This window comes from Sarcophilus harrisii, chromosome 2, assembly GCF_902635505.1.
Source record: "Sarcophilus harrisii chromosome 2, mSarHar1.11, whole genome shotgun sequence".
NCBI classification, from domain to species: domain Eukaryota; kingdom Metazoa; phylum Chordata; class Mammalia; order Dasyuromorphia; family Dasyuridae; genus Sarcophilus; species Sarcophilus harrisii.
In genome coordinates this window covers 444,049,596-444,073,714 of record NC_045427.1, presented here as the reverse complement: position 1 = coordinate 444,073,714, position 24,119 = coordinate 444,049,596, and the positions used below count along the sequence as shown (strand labels likewise).

Genomic DNA, 24,119 nt, shown 5'->3' with positions numbered 1-24,119 from the left:
AGACCTATGTTTTAAGAAAATCATTTTAGTAGTTTACTGTGGTGTGGGTTGGAATGGGGTGAGACTCGAGGTAGGGAAACCAACCAAAAGGTAATTTCAATAATCCAAGTAGAAGGTAATAAAGGTTGCATCAAGGTGTATGAGAGAAGAGGTCTTATGTGAAAGATAGCGTAACAGTAGAAATGACAAAATAAGGCAATAGATTGACAAATGTGAGGTGACTGTGAGAGAGCAGTTAAAGAGAATACCAACATTTTGAGCCTTGGTGACTGGGAGAATTATGATACCCTTAATATTAAAAGGGAAATTTTTGAAAGAGGGAAGAATTTGGAGTGAAAGATAATGTCTATTTTGGATATGTTGAGATTGAAATGTCTATAAGCCATTCAATTTGAGATTTCTAGAAGGCAGCTGAAAATGTAGCAGTGAACCTAAGGAGACAGATTAGAGCAATGTTTCTCAAACTTTTGTTTTCAGTGTCTTTATCCTATTAAAAATCGTTGAGGATATCTCCAAAGCGTTTTTGTTTATCTGGATTATATTTATAGACATTTACCATATTGGAAATAAAAACTATTTTTGAATTTGAAGATCCTCTAAAAGGGTTTCAGAGATCCCCAGGATTCTCTAGACCATACTTTGAGAACCACTGAATTAGAGTTAGATATGGTAATCATCAGTCTGCAAGCTAATTGGATTTATTGGAGCTTATGAGATCTTCAAGTGAGATAGATGGAAAAGGAAAGCGGTTCTAGAACAGAGGTTTAAGGAACATTCACAGTTAACTGATATGATCTGGATGAAGATTTAATGAAGGAACTGGGAAAAGTAAAACCAAAAGAGAACAGTCACTAAAACCTTGAGAGGAAAAAGTATCTAGGAGGAGAGAGTGATTAACAGTGCTAAATGTCTTTAGTTAAGATGAGGATTTAGATTAGTAATTCTCAAAGTGTGGTCCTTGGACTCCTCAAGATGCTTGGGACTCTTGCAAGAGATCTGCAAGGTCAAAACTATTTTCATAATAATCCTAAAACATGATTAGCCTAATAAAAATCACCTCTCTTTTCTAACTACATATCTGTGTGAAGCTGGATTTTTTTTCACATATTTCAACTGAATCAATATATCACAATGGATTAAATGAGGATTCAGATATGAGACTCCATGATCTTTTATTAAGCCACACATTAAAAAAAAACTTGCAAAAATATGTCAAATAAAGCCATTCTTTCTAAATTACTTTTGGGGGACAATGAAGTTATTTTTCATAAAACATGCTATTTATATCAATATGTAATGAGTTTATTATTGTTTTAAATTAATTAATAAATGTTTTTTAAAATATCAGTTTTAATTTCTAATACAGTAAATAACCCCCCAAAAAATGCTCCTTGAGGTCCTCAATATTTTTAAAGAATGTAAAGGCTTCATGAGATAAAAAAAAATCTGAGAACTTTCTGATATAAAGGAAACCATTAGATTTAGCACTTAAAAGATCATTGGTAAATTTGGAGAGAAGAGATTCAATTGAATGGTGAGGATTTAGCCAGGTTGCAGAGAAGAAAGGTTGTTAGGAAAAAAGTGAGAAGAAGAGAACTGGGGGCACATATTATAGACAAATTTCTCAATTAGTTTTGTCACAGGAACTAAGAAGGATATAAGATGATAGCTAGAAGGAAAGTCAGATCAAATGACGATTTTATAAGAATGGGGGATATGTGAACAAGTTTGTAGGTATCAAGGAAGGAGCCAGTATATAGGAATAGATTGATGATAGAGAATAGAGATGAAAGAGGGAGAAATTTGCTGGAGATGGGAAGATATGGGATCAAGGATGAATGTAAAGGAGCTTGTCTTGGGAAAAAGAAGGGCTATCTCTCCATATTGTCAATGAAGAGGTAGTAGAGATGATACTTGAGTGATATAGAGAAGGGGAAAAGAAGAAAGTCTCTGTGAATGACCTCCAATTTTTTTAGTGAAGTATAAGACAAGATCTTGCCACAGGGAGAGAGAGTACTGTGGGAAGATGGAAGTAAGATGAAAATGTTTGGAACAGCTTTTATGGTGAATAAGATAGAGAAATTATTAAGTAAGTTGCAAAAAGTTTGCTTTGCTCCACTGAGCGTATATATATATATATATATATATATATATATATATATATACATGAATATATATGCATGAATGGGTAGAGTTAGTCTGTACTCTTTTTATTATTCAGTTCTATTCAGCAGAACATGAATAGGAGTGAAGGAATAGAAGGCAAGAACAATTCATAGTTTAATTTTGACACATGGTAAAAGAGGGATCCAATGGATCCAAGAGAAAACAATGTAGAGTTGATGTGGTCCACCAAGAGGTTGAAATAAAAAAAGGAGGATAGTATAGTTAGTGCAAGAGTGATGTCTCAGTAAAGGGCACAGAGACTGGATGTCAAGTTGATTAAGATGTTTAGAAATGATAAGGGAAAGATGAAATGATAAAGATTATCATGAGATAAAAAAATTTCAGAGTTCACAATTGTAAAAGTAGAACACTTATGGATGATGGCAAAATCAAGACTCTGACCTTAACCTGTGTGTGATCGAGATAGATTGTGGTCATGAAAATGAAATAGCTTGAGAAATCTGTAGGTTGGGGAGTTTAAGGGAATATCAGTTTGTATATTGATGTTCTCTCATATGATGGCATGCCTTGCGATAGAGAGAAATATTGTGAGCCAGTCACTCAGCCCTGATCAGCTAAATCTGGGGCCACTGTGGTCAGTTCTTTATGTTTCGTTTTTAGGAAAGACATTGATCAGCTGGAAAAGAGTGAAATAGGGATAATTGCAATAGTGAATGGCTTCAAGTCCATTTCATAAAAGGAGTGAATAGAAGAATTAGGGAGAATAGAAGATTTAGGGAAGATAGGATAGCATTTCCCCCCAAATAGTTTAACAGTCACTTGCAAGAGTTATTAAACTTGTTATCTTTGTCTTCAAAGAGCAAAATTATTAGGGATGATTGGAAGTTGCAAAGAGGAAAATGTAGATTAATGTGAGGGATAATGTGTACACAGTTGCCTAAAATCATAATGGTTTTCAACAGGAGGCACTTGGTTTATCTTTCCTAGAAGTATCTAACTAAAGGCTGCATGACTATTTGTTGGGCTTTTTAAAAGAGGGCATCAGGCACTAGTTGGACCCAGATAGCTTGAAGATTCCTTCCAATTCTATTTCTTCCAGTGCTATGATTCTGTGATCCAGTGGACTTTTATAGTTTCATAGATTTGTGTATTATTAGAATAGGAAGGAATGTTAAAGATCATATAATCCAAACACTCTGAAGATTAAAAAAAGAAAAATAAAAACTGATACAAAATATAAGTGACTTGTCCAAGATCACACAGGTAGTCAATGAAAAAAAAGGGATTCAAATCCAGGACTTGTGATTCCTTGACCAGTACTCTTTGCACTGTACCATTTCCTCATATTCCCAGGAGAAGACATTGATCCTTTACTGTCAGACATTGCTTGTTAGTTCAAAGTGCATGGTTCAATACCAAATTAAATAGCCACTGTACTAATGGGAAGGGCACTATTTTCAAGGTTAGTTGAACTAAATCTGTGATCTTTCTTGGAAAGAATCAGTTATCTAGTTAGATGACAGTATGACATAATGGCAAGAAAATTGGACTTTGGAGTTAAAGAGCTAGAAACTAATGAGAAGTTTATCAGTTGGTGAACAAAGGGTGGAAGACTATAATTCTCTCCATGATTTCCCCTAGTACTGTTTAGGAGTCTGAACTAGGGTCTTAAACATAATCACATCCATTCCCTTTCCATGATCTGCAGGTTTGGTCACATTGTTTGTGCCACCTCCAAAAGACTGAGAGAACAAGAAGGAGGAAGTTTGGGGGAGATAACTACAGGCAAATGAGTCTGTGTAGAGTGCTTATCCTTTTCTCTAACGTATACTTTCTCTGATGGTTCAATAAACTATGTTGCTAGACATAGTATATATATTTAAAACATTCATATTATGACTATTGAATCATGACCAGAGGTAGGAAATCTTATATATAAGGTGAACCCTTTGGAATTCCAGATTTCATATTATTAATATCTGAGCAATAATTCATATCATGCCCCTGGTTATTTTCTGAACCTAACTTGGCTCATTCAAAGATAAAAGGGATTGTCAACAGTATCAAATCCTACAAAAAGCTAGAAATAGAAGCAGAATAAGAACTGAGAAAAAAATATAATCAGATTGAACATTTAGATGGTAATCTTTAAAAGAACAATTTCAATAGAATACATCAGGTTGCAAGTGACTGAGGACTGAATTTGTCTGAAGGAATCAAATTGACCTTTGGAGACAGAATACTTTTTGTTAATATCCCTATGAGATGTAGAGAAAGCATATATGCTTTAAAATTTAATCAAGCTAGTAATTATTAAATAAATATTGTGATTTACATTAAAAATAATTTAAAATTTTATGATTAAAATAAAAATAAGGAAATGTATGATTTTAAGTTCAAGCTTGCAAATAAATAAAAGTTTTTATTCTTTGAGGTTGTAATAAAGGTTTTTTTTTCCCCTTAATCCATAGGATCCAGAAGGAGTAGAAGTTGAAATCCTACAAGAAAATGATTATGTTGGCATTGTTTCTTTTCCTGATTTCAAGATTCCATCAAATCCGAAGTATTTTAAAATCTTTCTAAATAAAATAGTTTCTTTTACAATATGCAGTAATACTGGAAAAACTATTAGACTTATGAATGAGAAAAATGGAGGCACATATTCTATCACTTACTATCCATGGGGGCCTGTTGCAAATTATTCAGTCTCTCTGAACTTCGGTAACCTCATTTGTAAATGAGAATAACAATATTTGACCTGACTCTTTCTCTAAGACATCATATTTTCAAATAAGATAATAGATATGAAAATACCTTGTAGACTCTAATGTGCTATAGAAAAAGTTATTTTTGCTTTTTATTAAAATAACTATTGATATAATTATTGAATATATATGTATGCATACAAATATATGTTTGCATATATATTTATACATATACAGATATGTATAACTGCTAGAGGCAGCTACGTGCTTAATAGAAAGAAACTGGACCTGGACTCAGGGAGTTCAAACGCAGCCTCTCATAATGATTAGATATGTAAATTTGGACAAATCACTTAACCTCTGCTTCAGGTTCTTCATGTGAAGACATTCCTCATCATAAAAATGGGGATAATAATGGCACCTATGTCCCAGGACTGTTGTAAGAAACAAATGAAATAATAATTGTAAGGTTCTTAGTCCAAGTCCTCACACATAATAGTTCTTTATCTTTCTCTTTATTCCTCCATATAAGTATTAAGTATTTCAGGCTGTTTTGCTTGTTTGGCTTTATGACTTTATGTTTTCCCTATGAGAAAGCTCGCTCTAACAATGGAGATCTATAATTGACAACCTGGGCCACTGAGTTAGTGTGGGGGAAATGATTTCATTCCTCTATAAGGCAAGGAATATGAAATTCAAATTTTGCTCAGATGTATATTGGTTGTACAATCTAGAGTAAGTCACTTAACTCTTAGTGCTCTAGGTTCTTAAGTTGTAGATATTTTTATATAATTATACTTTACTTAAAAATGGATGACAGTGTTTTCATGTGGCTTGGTATCAGAAATTGTTGCTGTTCAGTTGTATCTGACTCTTCACAACCCCATTTGGGGTTTTCTTGGCAAAGATCCTAAAGTGCCCTTTCCTTTCCCAGCTCGTTTTACAGATGAAGAAACTGAGGCAAGCAGGATAAGTGACCTCTCCAGGTTCACATAGCTAGGAAGTGTCCGAGGCCAGATTGAACTTGGAAAGATGAGTCTTCCTGACTCCTGGCCTGGAGTTTTATCCACTGTGGCACCTAGCTGCCCTAAGTATCAGAAGATCTGAATTCAAGTTTCGGTGGCCATTTTTTGTTGTGTGATCTTGGGTAAATCACTTCACTTTTCTAGAGTTCACATGTAAGTTTCCTCACATATAAAATGAAGGAGTTGACCTAGCCCATCCCTTCACATCCAGCTCTAACATTTTGTGATTCTTTGCTGCCCATCTATATTACAGAAAATCAGTCATGTGGAGCCACCTAGAGGGGACAAAAAGATAGCGTGGCACATACACATATAAAACTACCTTAGGCTGGCCCTAGCAAGCTGACATTTTTTTTGAAAACCATGTCTAATAAAAGTCAGTATCCTGGCAAAAACTACAGCTTGCCTTTCCAACTCTCCTTGCTTAAGGGTGTATTTGATCCCAGAGAAGTGTTTGGAAAAGGATTTTTTTCTAAAGGTGCTTCAGAATATTTTTTATCAAAGCCTTAGAATCATTCCAGTGTTGGAACAGATGCCTACTATGCCATGATTAGTCTATAAGGTATGTTCTCTGTTTCTTCCAAACCACTGTTTGGAGATATACAGAAAATAGGCGCTGGGGTGGAGGGAGAGGAGGGAGAAAGGAAAAGAGAGATATAGAAGAGATAGGGGAAAATGAGAGAAGGGAGGGAGAGAGAAGGAAGGAAAAAGAAAAGAAGAAAGACAGACAGACAGAGTGAGAGGGAAGAAGAGAGGGAGAGGGAGATGGAGAGATAGAGTCAGAAGGAGAGAGACAGAAAGAGAAAGAGAGACAAAGAGACAGGGGGAGAGAGGGAGAGAGAGAGAGAGAGAGCAGTAAGCCCTAACATTCACTATTATTAACTGAGCAGGTATCACAGTAACAATCTCTTTGTGACTTACACAACCCTTTAAAAATTATCTAATAAATCATAAATGGTTTTTGCTCTAAGATGATAGAAGGGGTGCCCTACTAGAAGAAAATTAGAGATCCTTTGTACATACACATATATAATATATACATATTATATATTACATGTACCTACATATGTAATATCTATTAGGATTAGGAAAAATCCCTTTACTAATGCAAGTCTGCATTGTATTTACAATTTATAGTCTTAGAGAGCTGTTTAATACATAGAAGTTTAACTGACTTGCCCATTCAGACAACTAGTTCCAAGGCTGATTCTCTATTATGCTATGTTGTTTCATATATATCTAGTATGTATGTATATAATCTTTTTACATTTACATAGTTTTTAACATTAGAAAATTCATTTTCTTACTTTATTTTTATTATCCTGCTGAGCCCAATTCATTAGTATATCTACCCAGAGAATTTTCTTTTTCATTAAAAAAATGAACCTTTATTAAGCATAAAATCATAAAGGACATTTTAATTCATCAAACAAAATAAAGACACTAAATTGATTTTAATAGTTGGCTAGATTACTTTATAATATAATATATTTAATACAATATGAGATGGTTAATAATTTTTCGAGATGTTAAAGTATGCTTGGGCATATTGGTTATGTCTTATAGCTACAACTATGGTTGCACTTATGAAAATTTTATTTTTCCCCTTTTATAAGAGAGGTGAAACTCAAAAAGGTGAAGTGATTTAAGTGGCAGAGGCTTACGATGCACATAGAGGAATTGTATTATAAGATGGAGGGCCTTCTTGGAGTACTAGAGAGGTGTCCTCATTCTTTCTAGCATTATGGTTGGTCTATACCAAAGGACTCCTGAAGTCCTAAAGTCTATATTTTATATTTATTTTTTAAGTTTCTTTTTACTTTTAAAATTTGAGGTTCTATGCTCTAATATTTTCTATGTAACGAATTTTCTAATTCTAATGTTCTAAGTGCTAACATTTTATGATTGACTTCAGTTTTACTAAGCTGTGTTCAGTGCTCTAAGTTCCATTCCTGCTCTAATGTTTTAAAAGTACTAGCCAAATGTAATTTTGTGGAAGTTGGAGGGGAGGGGACAGGAAAGGGTGTTAATTTTTTTCCCCTCAGTCCAGCAGAGGGTGCTGGAGTTTCACAGAGTATTCTGATATTTCCACAACCCTCTCCCCTGCCTCTCTCAGTTTTGGAAATTTGTTGGTGGAGGTAGAGTGGGGTGAGAAAGGTCTGTCTGATAGGGAGGGGAAAGCTGGGGGTTTGGTGGAGAGTGTGAAGAAAACTGTGCAACAAAGAGATACTTGGATACTTTGATACTTTGATAATTGTGCAGTTCTTTGAAAATAAAGAACACTATCTAAATAATAAAGGTCCATAATCCAATAATTTCATATAAGGTCTAAATGATCGGTTTCTCACAATTCCAGAATTTCGCCATTGGCAAGCCAGTGTTCTATATCAAATGTTTTGGGCAACAGCATTATTTATTTTCTAAAGTTTATAATTTATTGTTGAAGTTAGACTTTGAGATTGGCCCACTAATAAAATTTTATTCAATTCAATACATATTTGCTAGGAAACAATGCTACTAGAAAATGAATTTGGTTATCTGCAGCTTTTTCTTCTTTTATTTTGAAAAATGAATATTTTATTTATGCCCCAAGCCAATCCAAAAAGCCACTAAGGAGTGTATTAGCCTCAGAAATAGGTACTGAATAGTTGAACTCTTAATTGTTGAATGAAGCCTGTACTAGTTGAGAAAGGGAATATGAGACTGTATAAGATTCAATCTCTTGCCTTAAGAGGAACCTGTCTAATAGAAAAAGGTAAGTTCTTCATATAACAACTATTTGTTATGATAAACCATAGGAAATGGAAAGAAGCTATTACTAATGACATAAATGCAGTACTTTGCAAGCACTGTGCTTTCTGAGTTAAATTGAATAAAAAAGAAAATATAAATTTCAATTATATGGATTTAATTTCACATAAACCCATTATTACACTCAGTATTATTGTAACTATGTGGAAGATACAAAATATATGTGTGAAATGTATGGTCATATTGATTTTACGTTAGTTTTTTTCTCATCTAAAAATAAAGTTGTGTTTGATATCTTCTGGGTCAAGATGAGAACTATTATTAATTGATGATAACTCTTAAGTAATTTTGACTATTTTGTTTCCTAGATATGGAGTGTGGACAATTAAAGCCAAATACAAAGAAGACTTCACAACATTAGGCCTTACACATTTTGAAATTAAGGAATATGGTAATTTTCAGCAACTGCTGAGGTTTTTTATTGTGTTTTAAAGATTTCTTTTAAAATGGTTTGTCTTCCATAAATTGTAAAATGGTAAGCTACTTTGAAAAAAAGAAGCAGGATATCATACTAGGAATAATTATAATAATGATAAATCATATGTTTAAAGTACTTTGTAGCATGTTATGGATTAGGAATCAGGATTCCTGGGTTGTATAGTTCTTAGTCTGGCACCAACTCTGTAATCTTGAGGGAACCATTTTAACTTTTTAAGTCTCTTATTTAATCTTTATTAAATAAAGATTATTTATTTAATAATCTTTCATAATTAATCTTATTTTTAAAGATTAAACCTTTTCTAATTTTCTAATTCCTACTCTAAATTTTGCTGTAGGAAATAACGGATCACAATCATTTTGTCAAATGGGAGGAATATTAAGAAGCAAATTTTTCTTATCTTAATAGTCCATCTAGCTATACCAAAAAGTTTTGTGCATTTAAAATAATATTTCAATTATTTTATGCTTTCTTCATTTTTTATTTTCAGTGATGCCACGCTTCTCTGTATCAATAGAACCAGAAAAGAACTTCATTAGCTACAAAGAATTTGAAGACTTCAGTATTACTATAAAAGCTAAGTAAGTGAATAAATTTTCGAATTTACCAACTTTTTAAATATATAATCCTGTGACCCTTTGTTTTGTTTTAAAAAAATGATAGCAGTTATTAGTACATATTGACAGAAAATATATGAAGACAAAAGGAACAAGGAATCAGTAATATTGTAAAACAAATTTGGATTTTATTGGTCACTTTATCTACATAGATTTGAAAACTATTAATGCACTATGTAAGATATTATTTATTCTGTCTGCGGAAAGTATGTTTGCTTCAGAGTTCACCAAACTGTTGAGACCATTCATGGAGGGCTCCTTCTCTCATCCCCATCTTCCCTTTGCCATGTCCCCAATTATCTCCTCTTTCACTCTATTTCTAATGAAGTAGTGGCCCTTCTACTTGCCAAAGTCACCTCCACTATATGTACTCTTGATCAAAATAAGACTTGATCTTATCCCCTCTTCTCAGAAGTTTTCTTCCATCTCTCCTTATCTACTGGCTCCTTTCCTGCTGCCACAAACACAGGTCTCCCCCATCCTTAAAAAAAAATCCTCATTACTTTCTACCATGACAATCAGCTATCATTCTTTATCTCTCTTCTCTTTCTCAGCTAAACTTGAAAAAATCATGTACACTCAGTGCTATCATTTCCTCTCCTTTCATTGATTATCAAACCCTCAGTAATCTGACTTCCAACCTCATCATTTAACTGAAATTGTCCACTCCAAAATTACCAGTGTCCATGGGGATATATCTTCAATGGTGTCATCTATATAGGCAGAAAGGAAGAGAAATAATAATGCTTTCTAAGCATCATTTGTCAGTTTATATGGCCAACATTAATATATTTTATCATAGTAGCTAGGTGAAGCATCCTGGACTTGTGATTTCATTAGTTGAGAGATATGACTGGATCATAGTATCTTAAAGTTAGTTGATTGATTCTTATCTTGACATGACAGGAGTATATAAGTGAAGGCATAACAAACACAAAGTAATATATATGAGATCTGGGAGTTCATTAATACAAATATGGAGGACCTTGAGTGAAGACTAAGATGAATAAACTCTTTTTCCCAATGAAGGTTAGCCCCTTCTTTGCAATTTATACTTATAGAAAGTTACTACTAAGGACACTGAAAAGTGAAGATCACATAGTTCAGGGTCACATAACCTGAATATGTCAGAGGCAAATCTTAAATCTGGCTTTATTACTAGTTGTCCATTCCCTTTGCCAAACAGTGTATAAATTCACATTTATATAGCACTTTGAAGTTTAACCATACTAGTTAAAATTTATAAAAAGGATCTAAAATATACATAATGCTTTACTTTGATCACAATATACCTGAGAGATAAATAGCATTTAGTATATACTATTTCCACCATTTTATAGACCAAGGCTTAAAGAGATGGATCTCTTTGCCTGGAGTCAACCAGTGAATAAGTAATTGTGTCAAAAACCCAGGCTCAATGGGAAGGAAGAAATTCTCTTCATTCATTCACCAGTCAGAATTCTCTGACTGGTCTGAATTCTTTTGTGTAATCTTGGGTACGTTGAGCTTAGATGGCTCAGTGAAGAGAGTATAGCTAGATTCCAATTAGTGCAAATAATGAATCTTATTAAGTGAACACATATATTCATTCTGGATTTTGAATCAGAAAGAGCTGAATTCTAATCTTGCCTTAGATACTTTATAAATAACTTAATCTTTCTTAAGCCCCATTTCTTGTTCTATAAAATTGAGGACTTCTAAAGTCTCTTTCAGCTTAAAATCTATGATCCTATGAACTTTTGGCCTGAATTTTCTTATCTGTTGAATAGAGAAAATAATCTCTGCTTTACACAGTCTATTGTAAGGATCAAAACTTGATATAATGTTAAATATAGTTTTATTTTATATGAAACTCATTATAGTAACTTTTAAGTGGTTTAATTATGTTATTATTTGACAGCTATTTTTATAATAAGAAGGTCTCTGAGGGAGATGTTTATATCAATTTTGGAATAAAAGAAAGTTTAGAAGAAGATAAGAAAGAAATGATGCCTAAATCAATGCAGCAGGCACAGGTAAGGTGCTACAATAATATTTTCACAAAATGAAATGTGTATTTATTTGTTATGCATATTTTTATATATAGGCATGGGTATGTTCTTTATACATGTAATCATATACATAGAATAATAGAATTTTAGAGGTATTAGAATGGATGACAGGGGTGTTTGAGTAATACTGTAACAAACATGAGATCATGCATGAAGGCTATGGAAAATCATTTAAACAAATGTGGAAGTCCTTGAATGAAAACTATAAAATGCAAGGAGAACTGGAAACAACTGAGTTAGGATATCTGAATTGTAGTTCTGATCCAGATTTTCATTTGCTAGTGTGATCCTGTCCAAATTACTTCCCTTTTCTGGATCCAGGTTCTTCTGTATTAGATAGATAACCAAGATGACCCTTTCAGTTATAAAATTCTGTGATTTTTTTTTATAAAAGTGAAATTAAGGCATTTTTCAGATAATTCTACTTAGAATAAGCCTTCATGAGACTGGTTTCTAACAAATTGTCTCCCATGCAAATGCAAAAATTATACAAAATTAATTGATAGATACGAGGAAAGAGTTAATTTTTCTCCATGATCTTCTAATTATTGATATCATCAGACATGAAACAGAGGGATGTATGCTTAATAAAGGTGTTTACCACTGTCATGGAAAATGACTCAGGCAAGTCACAGGAAAAAGCCATCTGCTTTAACTGATGCAGTTCTCCTGTTTGCAGATATCCCTGACCAAATTCATCAATCCCCCAAATACTGCAAAGTCTTCTTTATGTCATTCATGGCCAGTATAAAAACATATTATAACAATCCATATAGAAGACAAAAAATGTAGAAGAAGGGTACCTATTATTAAGACTACAATATGCAGTTGGATTGACAACATATTGAATTAGTCTACCAATATACATGTCTTGGTCTTGGACATTATAGATAGAGATTGAAGTGGACTCAGAGTTGATAGGAAGAAGAGAGTAAGCTAGATTGCATTTTGTTAGTGTGCAGTGCTCTTGAAGTTCCTAAGATGCTCTCTGAAACAAAACCTTATCATTTAGTATCAATATGCTTCTGGGAATGCTATGTCACTACAAGCATAGTAAGAAGTAATTCTTCTCTGCTCAAAATGGACTCTTATTTACCTTTATAATTATATATATAAAATATAATATAAATTTACCTTTATAATAATATAATATATAAATTACCTTTATAATATGGCAAATATTACACACTTTTGGTCTCTTTTGAAAAACAGATGATAAATGGAATCACAGAAGTCACATTTAACAGTAAGAAGGCAATTGAAGAATTATCATATCGAAGCCTGGAAGACTTAAATAATAAATACCTGTATGTGACTGTCACAGTCCTGGAATCAACAGGTAAGAGTTTGATATTTTGTGCCAGAATGAGTGAATGTGGTTAAATATTTGGATATCACATAGGAGTGGCATAAAGCATGACATCAAGGTCAAGAAAATTCTGTTATGTATTGAGAGCAAGCTCTAACAGAAGAATAGAGGAAAGTGTTGTATACCCAGAAAATAGTAAGATTTATGTGTTGGGTGAAATCACTCTACAAAATTTATGAAGAAGAATTTTACAGAATGATTAAGAGAATTTGATTATGAACTGCTCTTGTTCTGATGGGATCCCAGATGCACAAAATATTAGTATCTATCAATAAACTATAACACAAATTATATGTGTACATATACTTACATGAATAAAAGAGAAACAGTATGAACAGATGCTACATTTCTATTATTATGTTATAAATTCAGGAGTCCCAAGATGACATGATTGAAAAATAGAAGGTGACCTTAGAGATGATACAGTTTAATCCTCTATTTAGGGACATAAAGATATTGAGATTCAGAGAAGAGGAAGCTATATACCCAAAGCATTGAGATAGTAAGTAGTAGAGCCAAGATACTAAGTAATCTGACTTTAAATCCCTTGTTCTCCCCATGACATTACTTTGTGACCTCTTCAAAATGACACAATTGGTTAGTGGTAGAGCTGTGTTCCAGAAACAACTGTGGCAAAGGTTGAATTTAATAGAATAAGGAATGCATTTACATAGTACATGGTGTCTGTAATATAATAAGCCCTTAAATGCCTGTTGACTGGTTGGTTACATACTTTCTCTGCAGTTTATAATTAGGTTTTGAAAAATAGAATTTCTGTATTTTTGATATGAGAGAATTGGAGTTATTTTAGGACTCTTCCAGCTATTATAGTCTATTTTTTTTAACACTATATATTCTAAGGTCCCTTCTAACACTAACGTATCAGGTTCTGTGTTCTTACATTCTATGTTCTAAGTTTCCTTCTACCTTTATCATACCAATTCTTACCGTCTTTTATTATTTCACATCATATGATAAGATCTCTTTCAGTTGTAGACTAGATATGTCTTCCCCCACACTCTACACCCCTGCCACTTGTTCCTAAAAGCAATGCATTTTAACTTCTGTAAATCAATCAATAAACAAGCATTAATTAATCACCTACTATATGCCAATCATTATGATAAACAGCAGTGATACAAATACATAAGGGAAACAGACCCTACCTACCATCATGGAGCTTAAATTATCATGAGAGAACCAATACGTACATATATGTGTATATAAGCAATATTTTAAAAAATGACAAGAGAATCACAGGAAAGAAGACACTGGTAATTGTGGGAACCAGGAAAGACCAGGAAGAATATACAGTTTGAGTTGAGTTTTGAAGAAAACCAAAGATAATCAAGATAAAAAGAAAGAGGTGAAGTGGAACTTCATTCCCCAGCATAAGAGACAAGTGCAAGGATGCAGAGATGGGAATTGAAATATCATGTAGAAAGAACAACAAGTAGGTCAGTTTAGTTGGACTGCAGATTATGTAGAAGAGAGTGCTGGGTAGTAAGACTAAAAAAAAGTAAGAAAAACCAGTATTGTAAAGAATTATAGATATCAAACAGAGGAGTTTATATTTGATCTTAGAGATACTAGAGCCTCAGTAGAGTTTTTGAATAGGAGGAGGCAGAAAAAGTCATAAGGCAACATTGTAGAAAGCTAGAACTCTGGAGAAGTATATTTGAAATGAAGTGTTAACTCATTGGAATTGATGAGATGATGATTCTCTAGTTCACATATATATTTAGTATTTAGTATGGTGATGTAATGGTTCTCCAGTTCACACATATTCAGTGTGCTGTAATGATGTAATTATACTAGGGTATATAAGGGCTAAGAAGGATTCGAAATGAGATATTCTGTCTTTGACCATCCTCCTCGTGGCTCTCTTGCCTCCTTACACTCCTCCACTAAGATCAAAACTAGACCAGAATAGACTCCAGATTCTATTCCTGATCATTCTTGTGGGATCTATCCTGCTGAGACCAAGGACCATCAGAATGACCTTCAGAAAGCTAGCCCAAACATTACACAACACCAATTAAGAGAACATTAAAGTAGTCTAAGACAGAGGTGCTGAAAGCTTGAACTGGGTGGTGGTTGTGTGAGTAGAAGGAAAGATGAAATATGGGGACAGAAATGACAGTTTTGGCCAACTGATTTGGATATGTGGGATAAGTGAGAGTGAGGAATAGAGGGTGATTTTGAACTCCAAAGATTGGGAAGAAGTGATAACCTAAGCAGTGGTAGAATTATTAGTTTTGCCAGAAAGATAAAATTAAGAATGTAGAGAGGAAGGAAAAAAGCAACCAAGGACAGAGCCTTGGAATATACCCACAGTTAGTGGTTGTGACATGGATAAAGAATCAATGAGGAGTCTGAAAAGAAATAGTCAGATAAGCAGGGGAATCATGAGAGAAAAATGTTACAAAAATCCAGACAGAAAAACATATCTGATAATCAATAACTATCAGATGCTGAAGAGAAATCAAGAAGGATAAAGATTAAGAAATCATTACATTTAACAGTTAAGAGATAATTGGTAACTTTGGACAGAAAGCATTTTCAATTGAAAGACTACAAGCCAGATTGTAGATAGTTTAGAAGAGAGTGAAAGGAGAGGAGATGGAGGTACCAAGTTAAGTAAAGAGAGTTTACCTGAAAAATGGAGAAGAGATATAGAATAAAAATAAGCAGGAATAATGGGACTCAAATGAGTTTTTTTTCAAAAAATGGAGAAACTTGGGCATGTTTTTTATACAACAAAAAAGGAATCACTAGCTAGGGGATGATTAGATAATAAAGGGGGTAGGGATGATTGTAAAGACAATCTGCTATAGAGAATAGGAGGAATGAATACATATAGAGGGTTTGGTCTTAGTCAGGAGAAAAGTCACTTCATCCTCAGGTCAGAAGTAAAGGAGAAAAAAGGGGGATATTTTCAAGTAGTAATGAAAGGAGAAAGAGGAAAAAAAGATGTTGAAGCGATTGGTCCAAATTTCTTTAATAAAGCATGAGTCAAGGACTTCAGCTGAGAAGGCACTGGGCAGTGATGCTATGAAAGACTTTTCTTATTACTCCACTAAAACTATCTTTGTAGGAATACCTGTCAGTTTTTCCTAATCAAATCTAGTGACCGTTTATCTAATCTTCTTTGTACTGCTAGGATGAATTAGCTTTCTGTGTTTATTTCCTTTCTCTCTAATTCCTAATTCTTTTCCCTTGAAGGAAAAAAAAATACATCTCATAATTGTTCTGCCACCCTGTCACAGATGCTTAATTATAGTAGGTGCTCAATTAATGTTTGTTAATAGTTCTTGTTATACAATCATTTAATACTATTGGTCACCCTTTCAAGAAAAGGGTTGACCTCTCCCTATCCTATTTGTATTATTTTCTTTCTAAACCCAACCAAAGTTTACTCTTTGACTCTATTCTTTCATTTTTAATTTCATTGTTCAGAGAACTCATTTATCCTCCTTGCTTCAATGATCTATATGTCACTAACGTCTACATTTACATTTTCAGGCATTAATTTTTCATCATTTTTCTCTGGAGAAAAGACACTTGAATGACTTGAAATTTACCATATAATACTTGGATAATTGCAAGTAGCTTGCTGGGTTTTTCTGTCCTCCTCAAGTATCTTCCACTCTAGTATATCTCCAACTCAGTCATCAGAATTATTTTTTTCTGAAGCCTAGCTCTATCCATGTCATACCCACCTTCTTCCTGCAATAAACTCCAGTGCCTCCCTTTCACCTTTAGGGTGAAATAATGAATCCTCTTTTTGTCATTCATAACTTATCCACTCCATACCTTATACTCCTCTTTCTCCCAATCCCCTTTATACTCCGATCCAGTGATTCTGGCCTCTTTGTTGTCCCTCAAACAAGACACTCCATCTCATTCTGGGCATATTTACTGAAAGCATTTCCCCCTGTTGGGGTTTTGGGATGCAGAAATGCAGAACCAACAAAAATATATTGGTGTTTCAGACTCCCCACACGGGCCACCAAAATAATAGGGTTTAGAGTGTGACCCCCAAAATATGTTGGATTATAACTCAAAGTCACAGGTTCTCTCACAATAATTTATAAGTTTAGATCTTCTCCAAATCAAGAGGCAAAGATTTTATTACTCTGCTAACAGCAGGCTAAATCCTTAAGGTTTTTTAGTAAGGAAAGGGGATTTTTAGCAAATAACAAGAGGAAAGACAAGTTCCCTAGCAGAACTCATAATTAACCAGAAGAAAGGCGGCCTTTAAGGAGGAAACTACCTTTAAGGTGTGACAAGTTCCTAATAAATTCTTTTTTTGTTGTTGTTTTGTTTTGACTCCATAAGGCAGGCTAATCCCAAAAAGGATTTAGAGAGTTAGTAGGAATTATGCCATTGACTGGCAGGTTAAATTCCTAAAAAAGTTTAACAAGCAGACTAACCCTAAAAAGGAGGTAGCTATGACAAGGAGAAAGATGTCCTAAAGTGGGGATTAAACCACTGATTGGCAGGCTAACTCTAAAAATGAGTTAGAATCCTAATAGGTGTTAGTGGTCCTTTTATAGAGGAAATATAACCTAAGGAGTGACATCATATCTTGTCTTTTTTGATTAGATATAGTAACAGGGATGGTGGTTTTGTCAATGCAAAGAATTCAGCCAAGAATTCTACCAAAGACTTCAACCAAGGGTGTGAGACTAATAAAAATCCATTTAAAGAGCAAAAGACCCAATTAAGATTAAAAGTTCAAGACAATCAGTACTCCTCCCTTCTTACCTTAGGGAGCAACTTAGGTGGGTAAAATATAGGTTTTTCTCTTCATTGTGCCATTTGCCCTGTGATCTTGCTGCTATCAAAGAACTGAGATTCTCATCACCCTCATACCTAGAATTCTCTCTCTCTTCATATATGTCAGACTCCTGGCTTCCCTGCATTTCCCTGGGATTCTTCAAATCCTAACTTCAGCTAGGACTTCTAAGAGAAGCCAGTCTCTCAATCTTAGAGATGTCTCTGACATTTTCCCCATCTTAGCGTGTATGAGTATAGTTGTTTGCATGTTGTTTCCCCCATTAAACTATGAACTCCTTGAGAGCAGGGACTATATTTTGCTTTTCTTGTATTCTCAGATGTTAGCACAATGCCTGGCACATAGTAAGCATTTAAAAATGAATGTTTATTGAATGACTGCTTGCCATTTTCTTTTAAAAGTACATCTCTCCTCAGCTTCCTCATCTGTTAAAAGCACTACCACTCAGTATGTATTATTTATTTTGCTTAGACATTAACTTGGAAATGTTTCATTGGTTGTTTCATTCCATTGGTTGGAATCCAGTTGTTTTACACATGTGTTTTCTCAGCTGAACAGTAAAATTGTTGAGGACAGGAAACTTGTCTTCTGCTTTCCTCATTCATTCAGCTAAATAGTTAATGAGTATTTATTAAGTGCTTACTATACTCTCAACATTGTGTTGAGTGCATTGAGAGGGATACAAGAAAATAAACACATATGCCCTGCTTGATGGAACTTAAATAACATAATCAAAAAATGGCTGGATTTTTAGTCAAAAGATCTAAGTTCAAATCCCAGTTCTGCTATTTATGATGTGTATGATCTTGGGCAGTTAATTAATTATTCCTAACTTTAATTTAAACTCTTAAGTGTGGGGATTGAGCTGGAACTAAGGACTCTTTCAACTCCAGATCTATGTTCTTATCATTCAGTTGATCAATCAGTCAATCAAACATTTATTAAACATCCACTATATATAAGGAAATATTCTCAATGCTGCTATGAAGGATCTTACAACTTATTGGTCTTCTATTCTATTAATAAAAATAATATATACTGAAACAGCTTTGATGCAAGATTGAATCAAAAAATCCCAGAAGAGAGGTATAACATACTACATTAATTTAGCAATTCAATAAACATTTATTGTTGATAATATACAAAACATCGTGCTAAGCTAGGGCTACCAAGACAAAAAAAAATGAAGCAATCCCTGGCTTCCAAGAACTTACATTCTACTAGGCTCTACAATATATAAGTAAAAGAAGAAGGAACTACATCTGGCATGTGGGTTATGGAAAACTTCATGAAAGATATAACATTAGAAATGAGTCTTGCCAAACATTGGAGGGGATATGGGGAAAACTGGGTCACTAATATACTGTTGGTGGAGTTATGAATGGATCCAACCATTCTGGAGAGTAATTTGGAACTATGTCCAAAAAATTATCAAACTGTGCATACCCTTTGACCCAGCAGTGTTTCTGTTGGGCCTATATCCCAAAGAGTCTTAAAGAAGGGAAAGGGACCCTCATTGGCAAAAATGTTTGTGGCCCCTTTTCATAGTGGCAAAAAATTGGAAACTGAGTGGATGCCATCAGTTGGAGAATGGCTGAATAAGTTATGGTATATGAATATTATTGTTCTATAAGAAATGATCAGGAGGAGGATTTTAGAAAGTCCTGGAGAGACTTACATGAACTGATGTTGAGTGAAATGAGCAGAACCAGGAGATCATTGTACATGACAACATCAGTATTATATGATGACCAATTCTGATAAAAATGACTTTTTCCAACAATGAGATGATTGATGCCAGTTCCAATGATCTTGTGATGAAGAGAGCCATTTACACCCAGAAAGAGGATTGTAGGAACTGAATGTGGATCACAACATAACAATTTCACTCTTTTTGTTATTGTTTGCTTACATTTTGTTTTCCTACTCATTTACTTTCTTTTTTTGATCTGATTTCTCTTGTGCAGCAAGATAATTGTATAAATATGTTTATACATATTGGATTTAACATATATTTTAACATGTTTAACACATATTTAATTGCTTGCCATCTAGGGGAGGAGGTAAGAGGAAGGAGGAGAAAATCTGAAACACAAGGCCATGCAAGGGTCAATATTGTTAAATTATCCACGCATATGTTTTAAAAATAAAAAGCTTAAAAAAAGAAAATGTTTTGCATGACTGCATATGTATATTGCATTATTCTCACTCTCAATGAGGGAGCTGGGCAGGAGGAAGGGAGAGAATCTGGAACTCAAAGTTTTAAAAATGAATGTTAAAAATTGGTTTTACATGTAACAGGGGGAAAATAAACTATTAAATAAAGAAAGAAAAAGGAAAAAAAATAAAATTGAAAAAAAGAAATGGGTCTTGCCCTAATTATAATGTATACTATGAAGTTATACATTTAATAATGCTTAATAAATGTACAAAGTGGTTGGTTGGTTGAACAAATGACTAAATGACCAAATAACTGGACCATATACATATAGAAAATAAAGAGAGATAGAGGGAATATCTAGGAAGCCCATTCCACTCCATTGTACATTATAAAAACATTCCAAGGATGGGAGATAATATTATTTATAAATGCTTATTAATTGATTATTAGGTGGATTTTATGAAGAAGCTGAAATACCTGGAATTAAATATGTCCTGTCTCCTTATGAATTGAATTTAATTGCTACTCCTCTTTTCTTGAAACCTGGGATACCATTTCCCATCAAGGTAAGATGATTTTTGAATACGTAGTTGAATACGTATTAAAAATATGTAAATGCACCTCCTTCTACCTTGATGTGGAAGGCATTGAAAGGGGGGATGAAATAGAAAAATTGAGGCAAGAACGTAAGAAATAAAGTTTATAAAATAGCTAATTATCTTCTGCACAGAGTTTTGTTGTTTGGTGGGTTTTCAGTCTTATCTGACTCTTTATGTTCCCATTTGGGGTTTTCTTGTCAAAGATACTGGAGTGGTTAGGCATTTCCTTCCCTAGGTTATTTTACAGCTGAGGAAACAAAGGCAAAAAGGGTTAAGTGATTTGCCATGTTCACTTGGCCAGTAAGTGTCTGAGGCCAGATTTGAACTTATGAAGACAGGTCTTCCTGACTCCAGATCTGGCAGTCTATCCACTGCATCACCTAGGTGGCCCTCTGCACAAAATATTTATGTACATTCATACATATATGCATGTGTATATACACACACACATATACACAATAGTACAATATTCACATATACACATAGGCAACACATATATGCACATAAATACATGCATACTTACATAATACATATGCCTACCTTCTAAATGGAATTGGATTAGACGTGGAGCAAGAAGAGAACAAGGAATACCATTAGTTCTGTGTTCTCTAGGACAGGGAAGGGAGTAAGCCTTTATTTACTACAGGAATGGGAAAACTCTGGCCCAGATCCAGCAGCCCCTGAATACTAAGAAAGAGCATCAGATATGCTGGCAGTTATAAAAATTCTGTATCCTTTAAAAGTCTTTAGTAGTCAATTCCTATAAAGCATTAAGGTGGAAATGCTTTCAGAAAAAATACAAAATTTATCTTTCTTCTGTCTTTTCTGTTTCTTTCAGTCTTCCCACATATTTCTCTGAATGTGTCTTTGAATGTTTCTTTCCTTGTACATGTCTTGCCACACACATATATTTGAATATATTGTCTGCAGGCCTCTCTATCCCTTTGTGTAACTTTCTGTGTCTTTTAGTCTCTTCTATGTTTCACTACCTGTTTCTCTCACCATGTCTGGCACTGTCTTGCCTTTCTCTATTTCTCTGTCTGTCTTCCATTCTTTCTTCTTCTTCCTTTTGTCCCTTTCCTTTAAATACTCAGAATATCAAGCAGGCATTTTTGTGAATAGAATTTAATTTATTGGCTATAATGTTGTAGAGAATTAGGTGGCACAGAGTGCCTAGAGTCACATACCTAGAGTTCAAATATGGCCTCAGGTATTAGCTTTGTGTTACTCTGGGAAAGTCCTTTAACCTCTGTCTGCTTCAGTTACTTCAACTATAAAACAGGGATAATTACAGTACCTACTTCCCAGGGTTGTTGGAAAGATCAAATTAGATAATATTTGCAACGCATTTAGCACAGTGCTTGATACATAGTAGCTCTTAATAAATACTTGTTTCCTTTCTTATATTCCCAGTCTTCATTTTAAAAATGGGTAGAATGTTATATATTTTTACTCTCTAACAACCCATCTAGCACCTCCCCCCAAAAATCTTCCTTATACTAAACTGGGTTTTTTTTTTTTTTGAGCCTCTCTCAATTTTTTTAAAAAAGGTAGATTGAGTCTCAATTTCTTATAAAAAGTTTTATACATTTATTCTAGTTGAGTCCTTAGCCCTTTCATGGAAATTTAGTGCATATTTGCCAGGGAGTAAGATAGAAGGGGAAAAAAACTTTAATTATTATAATTTTGTCACCCAGGGATTTCATTCTCCCTATTATTCAAGACTAAATTGGGTAAAAAAAGACTGCTATTGTCAGATATCAGAGCTGCTTAACTACTGATCCTCTAGTCTGCTCTTTTCTTAGTATGAAAGTCATGTCATATGGGGACAATAAGTATTTATTAATGCCCACTATGTGTCAGCACTGAATTAAGTGCTGAGGCTAAAAACAATTTCTGCTCTCCAGAAACTTTCAATCTAATAGAGGAGACAGCAAGCAAATAACCAAGTGAATCAAGGACCATGATCATAAATGAAAATAGTAGAGAGAATAATAGATGAGGAGTCAAGAGATAGGGGTTCTAATTCTTGGAGCAATTTATTGGACATTTTTTATGTTCCATCTTCTTAACATACAAGAACGATGTTGGACTAGATGGTCTTTACATTTCCTTCCAGCCTTGCTAAATTGTGAAATATTATTGTGATTTCCTGGAGTCCCCAAAACAGAGTGTCTATTTAAAAAGGATTAAATAATTAATTTCTCTTGCTATAAGTTGAGGAGCCTTCTCTTTAATCAAATAGTGAGCATTTTGCCCTATGAAATAGGAAGGTAGCAGAATAGTTAGAGAACCAAGGGTTCTGTATGCTTTAAAAGAAATAGTATCCCTTCAACTGCATTTTGGTCCTTCTGGTACACAGGTTCAGGTGAAGGATCCACTCAACCAGTTTGTAGGAGGGGTTGTGATAACCCTGAAAGCAAACGCAATTGATGAAAATCAGGAAGTGACCCAAAGAGAGCCCCAGAAAAGTACCACCAATCAAAATAATGGAGTAGCTTTGTTTGTGGTTAATCTTCCATCTCAAGTGACAGCGCTGGAGTTTAACGTGAGTAGAATTCTCCTAACGGTTGTGCTTTCTAGTACAGTATGTACTTTCTGACTGTGTGTTTTGGCTGGTGTGCAAAACAGATGGGAAATTTTTATACATGAGGCAAGTGAACAGCTCTGTAATTTTACATTAAACATGTGGGAATGGGAGCCACAGTTTAGTTGGCTGAACAAATCTTAAGGGGTATAAATTCATCAAATGTACTTGGTAAATAATTTCTCCTCTTTCCATCCCCTGTCCTTACAAGCCTTGGAAGAAGTTTGATGAAATGGTGGTTATGAAGAGTGGAGTTTTAAATTCTAAAATGTTATAATTCTAAGTATTAGCCTCTATTTTCCCCCATTAGTTGACCCTTACTATGGGGTGGAGGAGAGGGAGAAAGTCTAAATGATTTTTCTCTCTTCCCTCCTCCTTTCCTTTCCCCTTTTCTTTCTTCCTCTCCCTTTCTTCCCTCTCTTTTCCTTCTTTCTCCTGCTCTCTGGGACCAGTGGCAGCTAGCTTATAAAAGCAATTGTTAAATTTTCATTAAGAGCATTTACCACTCATAAATCAGCAAATGCTACAAAATTAGGACTTGATTTATTTTTTCATTAATTGCTTCATCTTAACAAAATGATGGAGAAAATGTCAATAAGACAGATTAAATTTAAAAGTGTATGGCAGGTAGTTGACATGGTCATTTCCATAGACAATATAAAATATATAAAGTTCTGGGCAAAATTCAAAGCCCTATAGAGATGTCAGTTATTATTATTTATTATTATTCTTTTGCTTGCCAAGGCAAATGTTGATCTGGCTGCTCGCTTCTACTCTGTGGAGTTTTATTTATTTTTAATGCACATTACTTTATGAATCATGTTGGG

General features: G+C 34.0%; 1 protein-coding gene across 1 annotated transcript in view; it reads left to right on the top strand.

The window, feature by feature from the left end:
• The window catches only part of C5 (complement C5), a 114,974-nt gene that overhangs the window by 5,478 nt on the left and 85,377 nt on the right, over positions 1-24,119 (top strand). Inside the window, exons 5-11 of the mRNA XM_003757080.4 lie at positions 4,599-4,690; positions 8,977-9,059; positions 9,598-9,688; positions 11,625-11,739; positions 12,988-13,114; positions 20,557-20,672; positions 23,068-23,253. Of these exons, the coding sequence (XP_003757128.3) occupies positions 4,599-4,690; positions 8,977-9,059; positions 9,598-9,688; positions 11,625-11,739; positions 12,988-13,114; positions 20,557-20,672; positions 23,068-23,253 (810 nt within the window). The remainder of the gene's footprint in view (positions 1-4,598; positions 4,691-8,976; positions 9,060-9,597; positions 9,689-11,624; positions 11,740-12,987; positions 13,115-20,556; positions 20,673-23,067; positions 23,254-24,119) is intronic.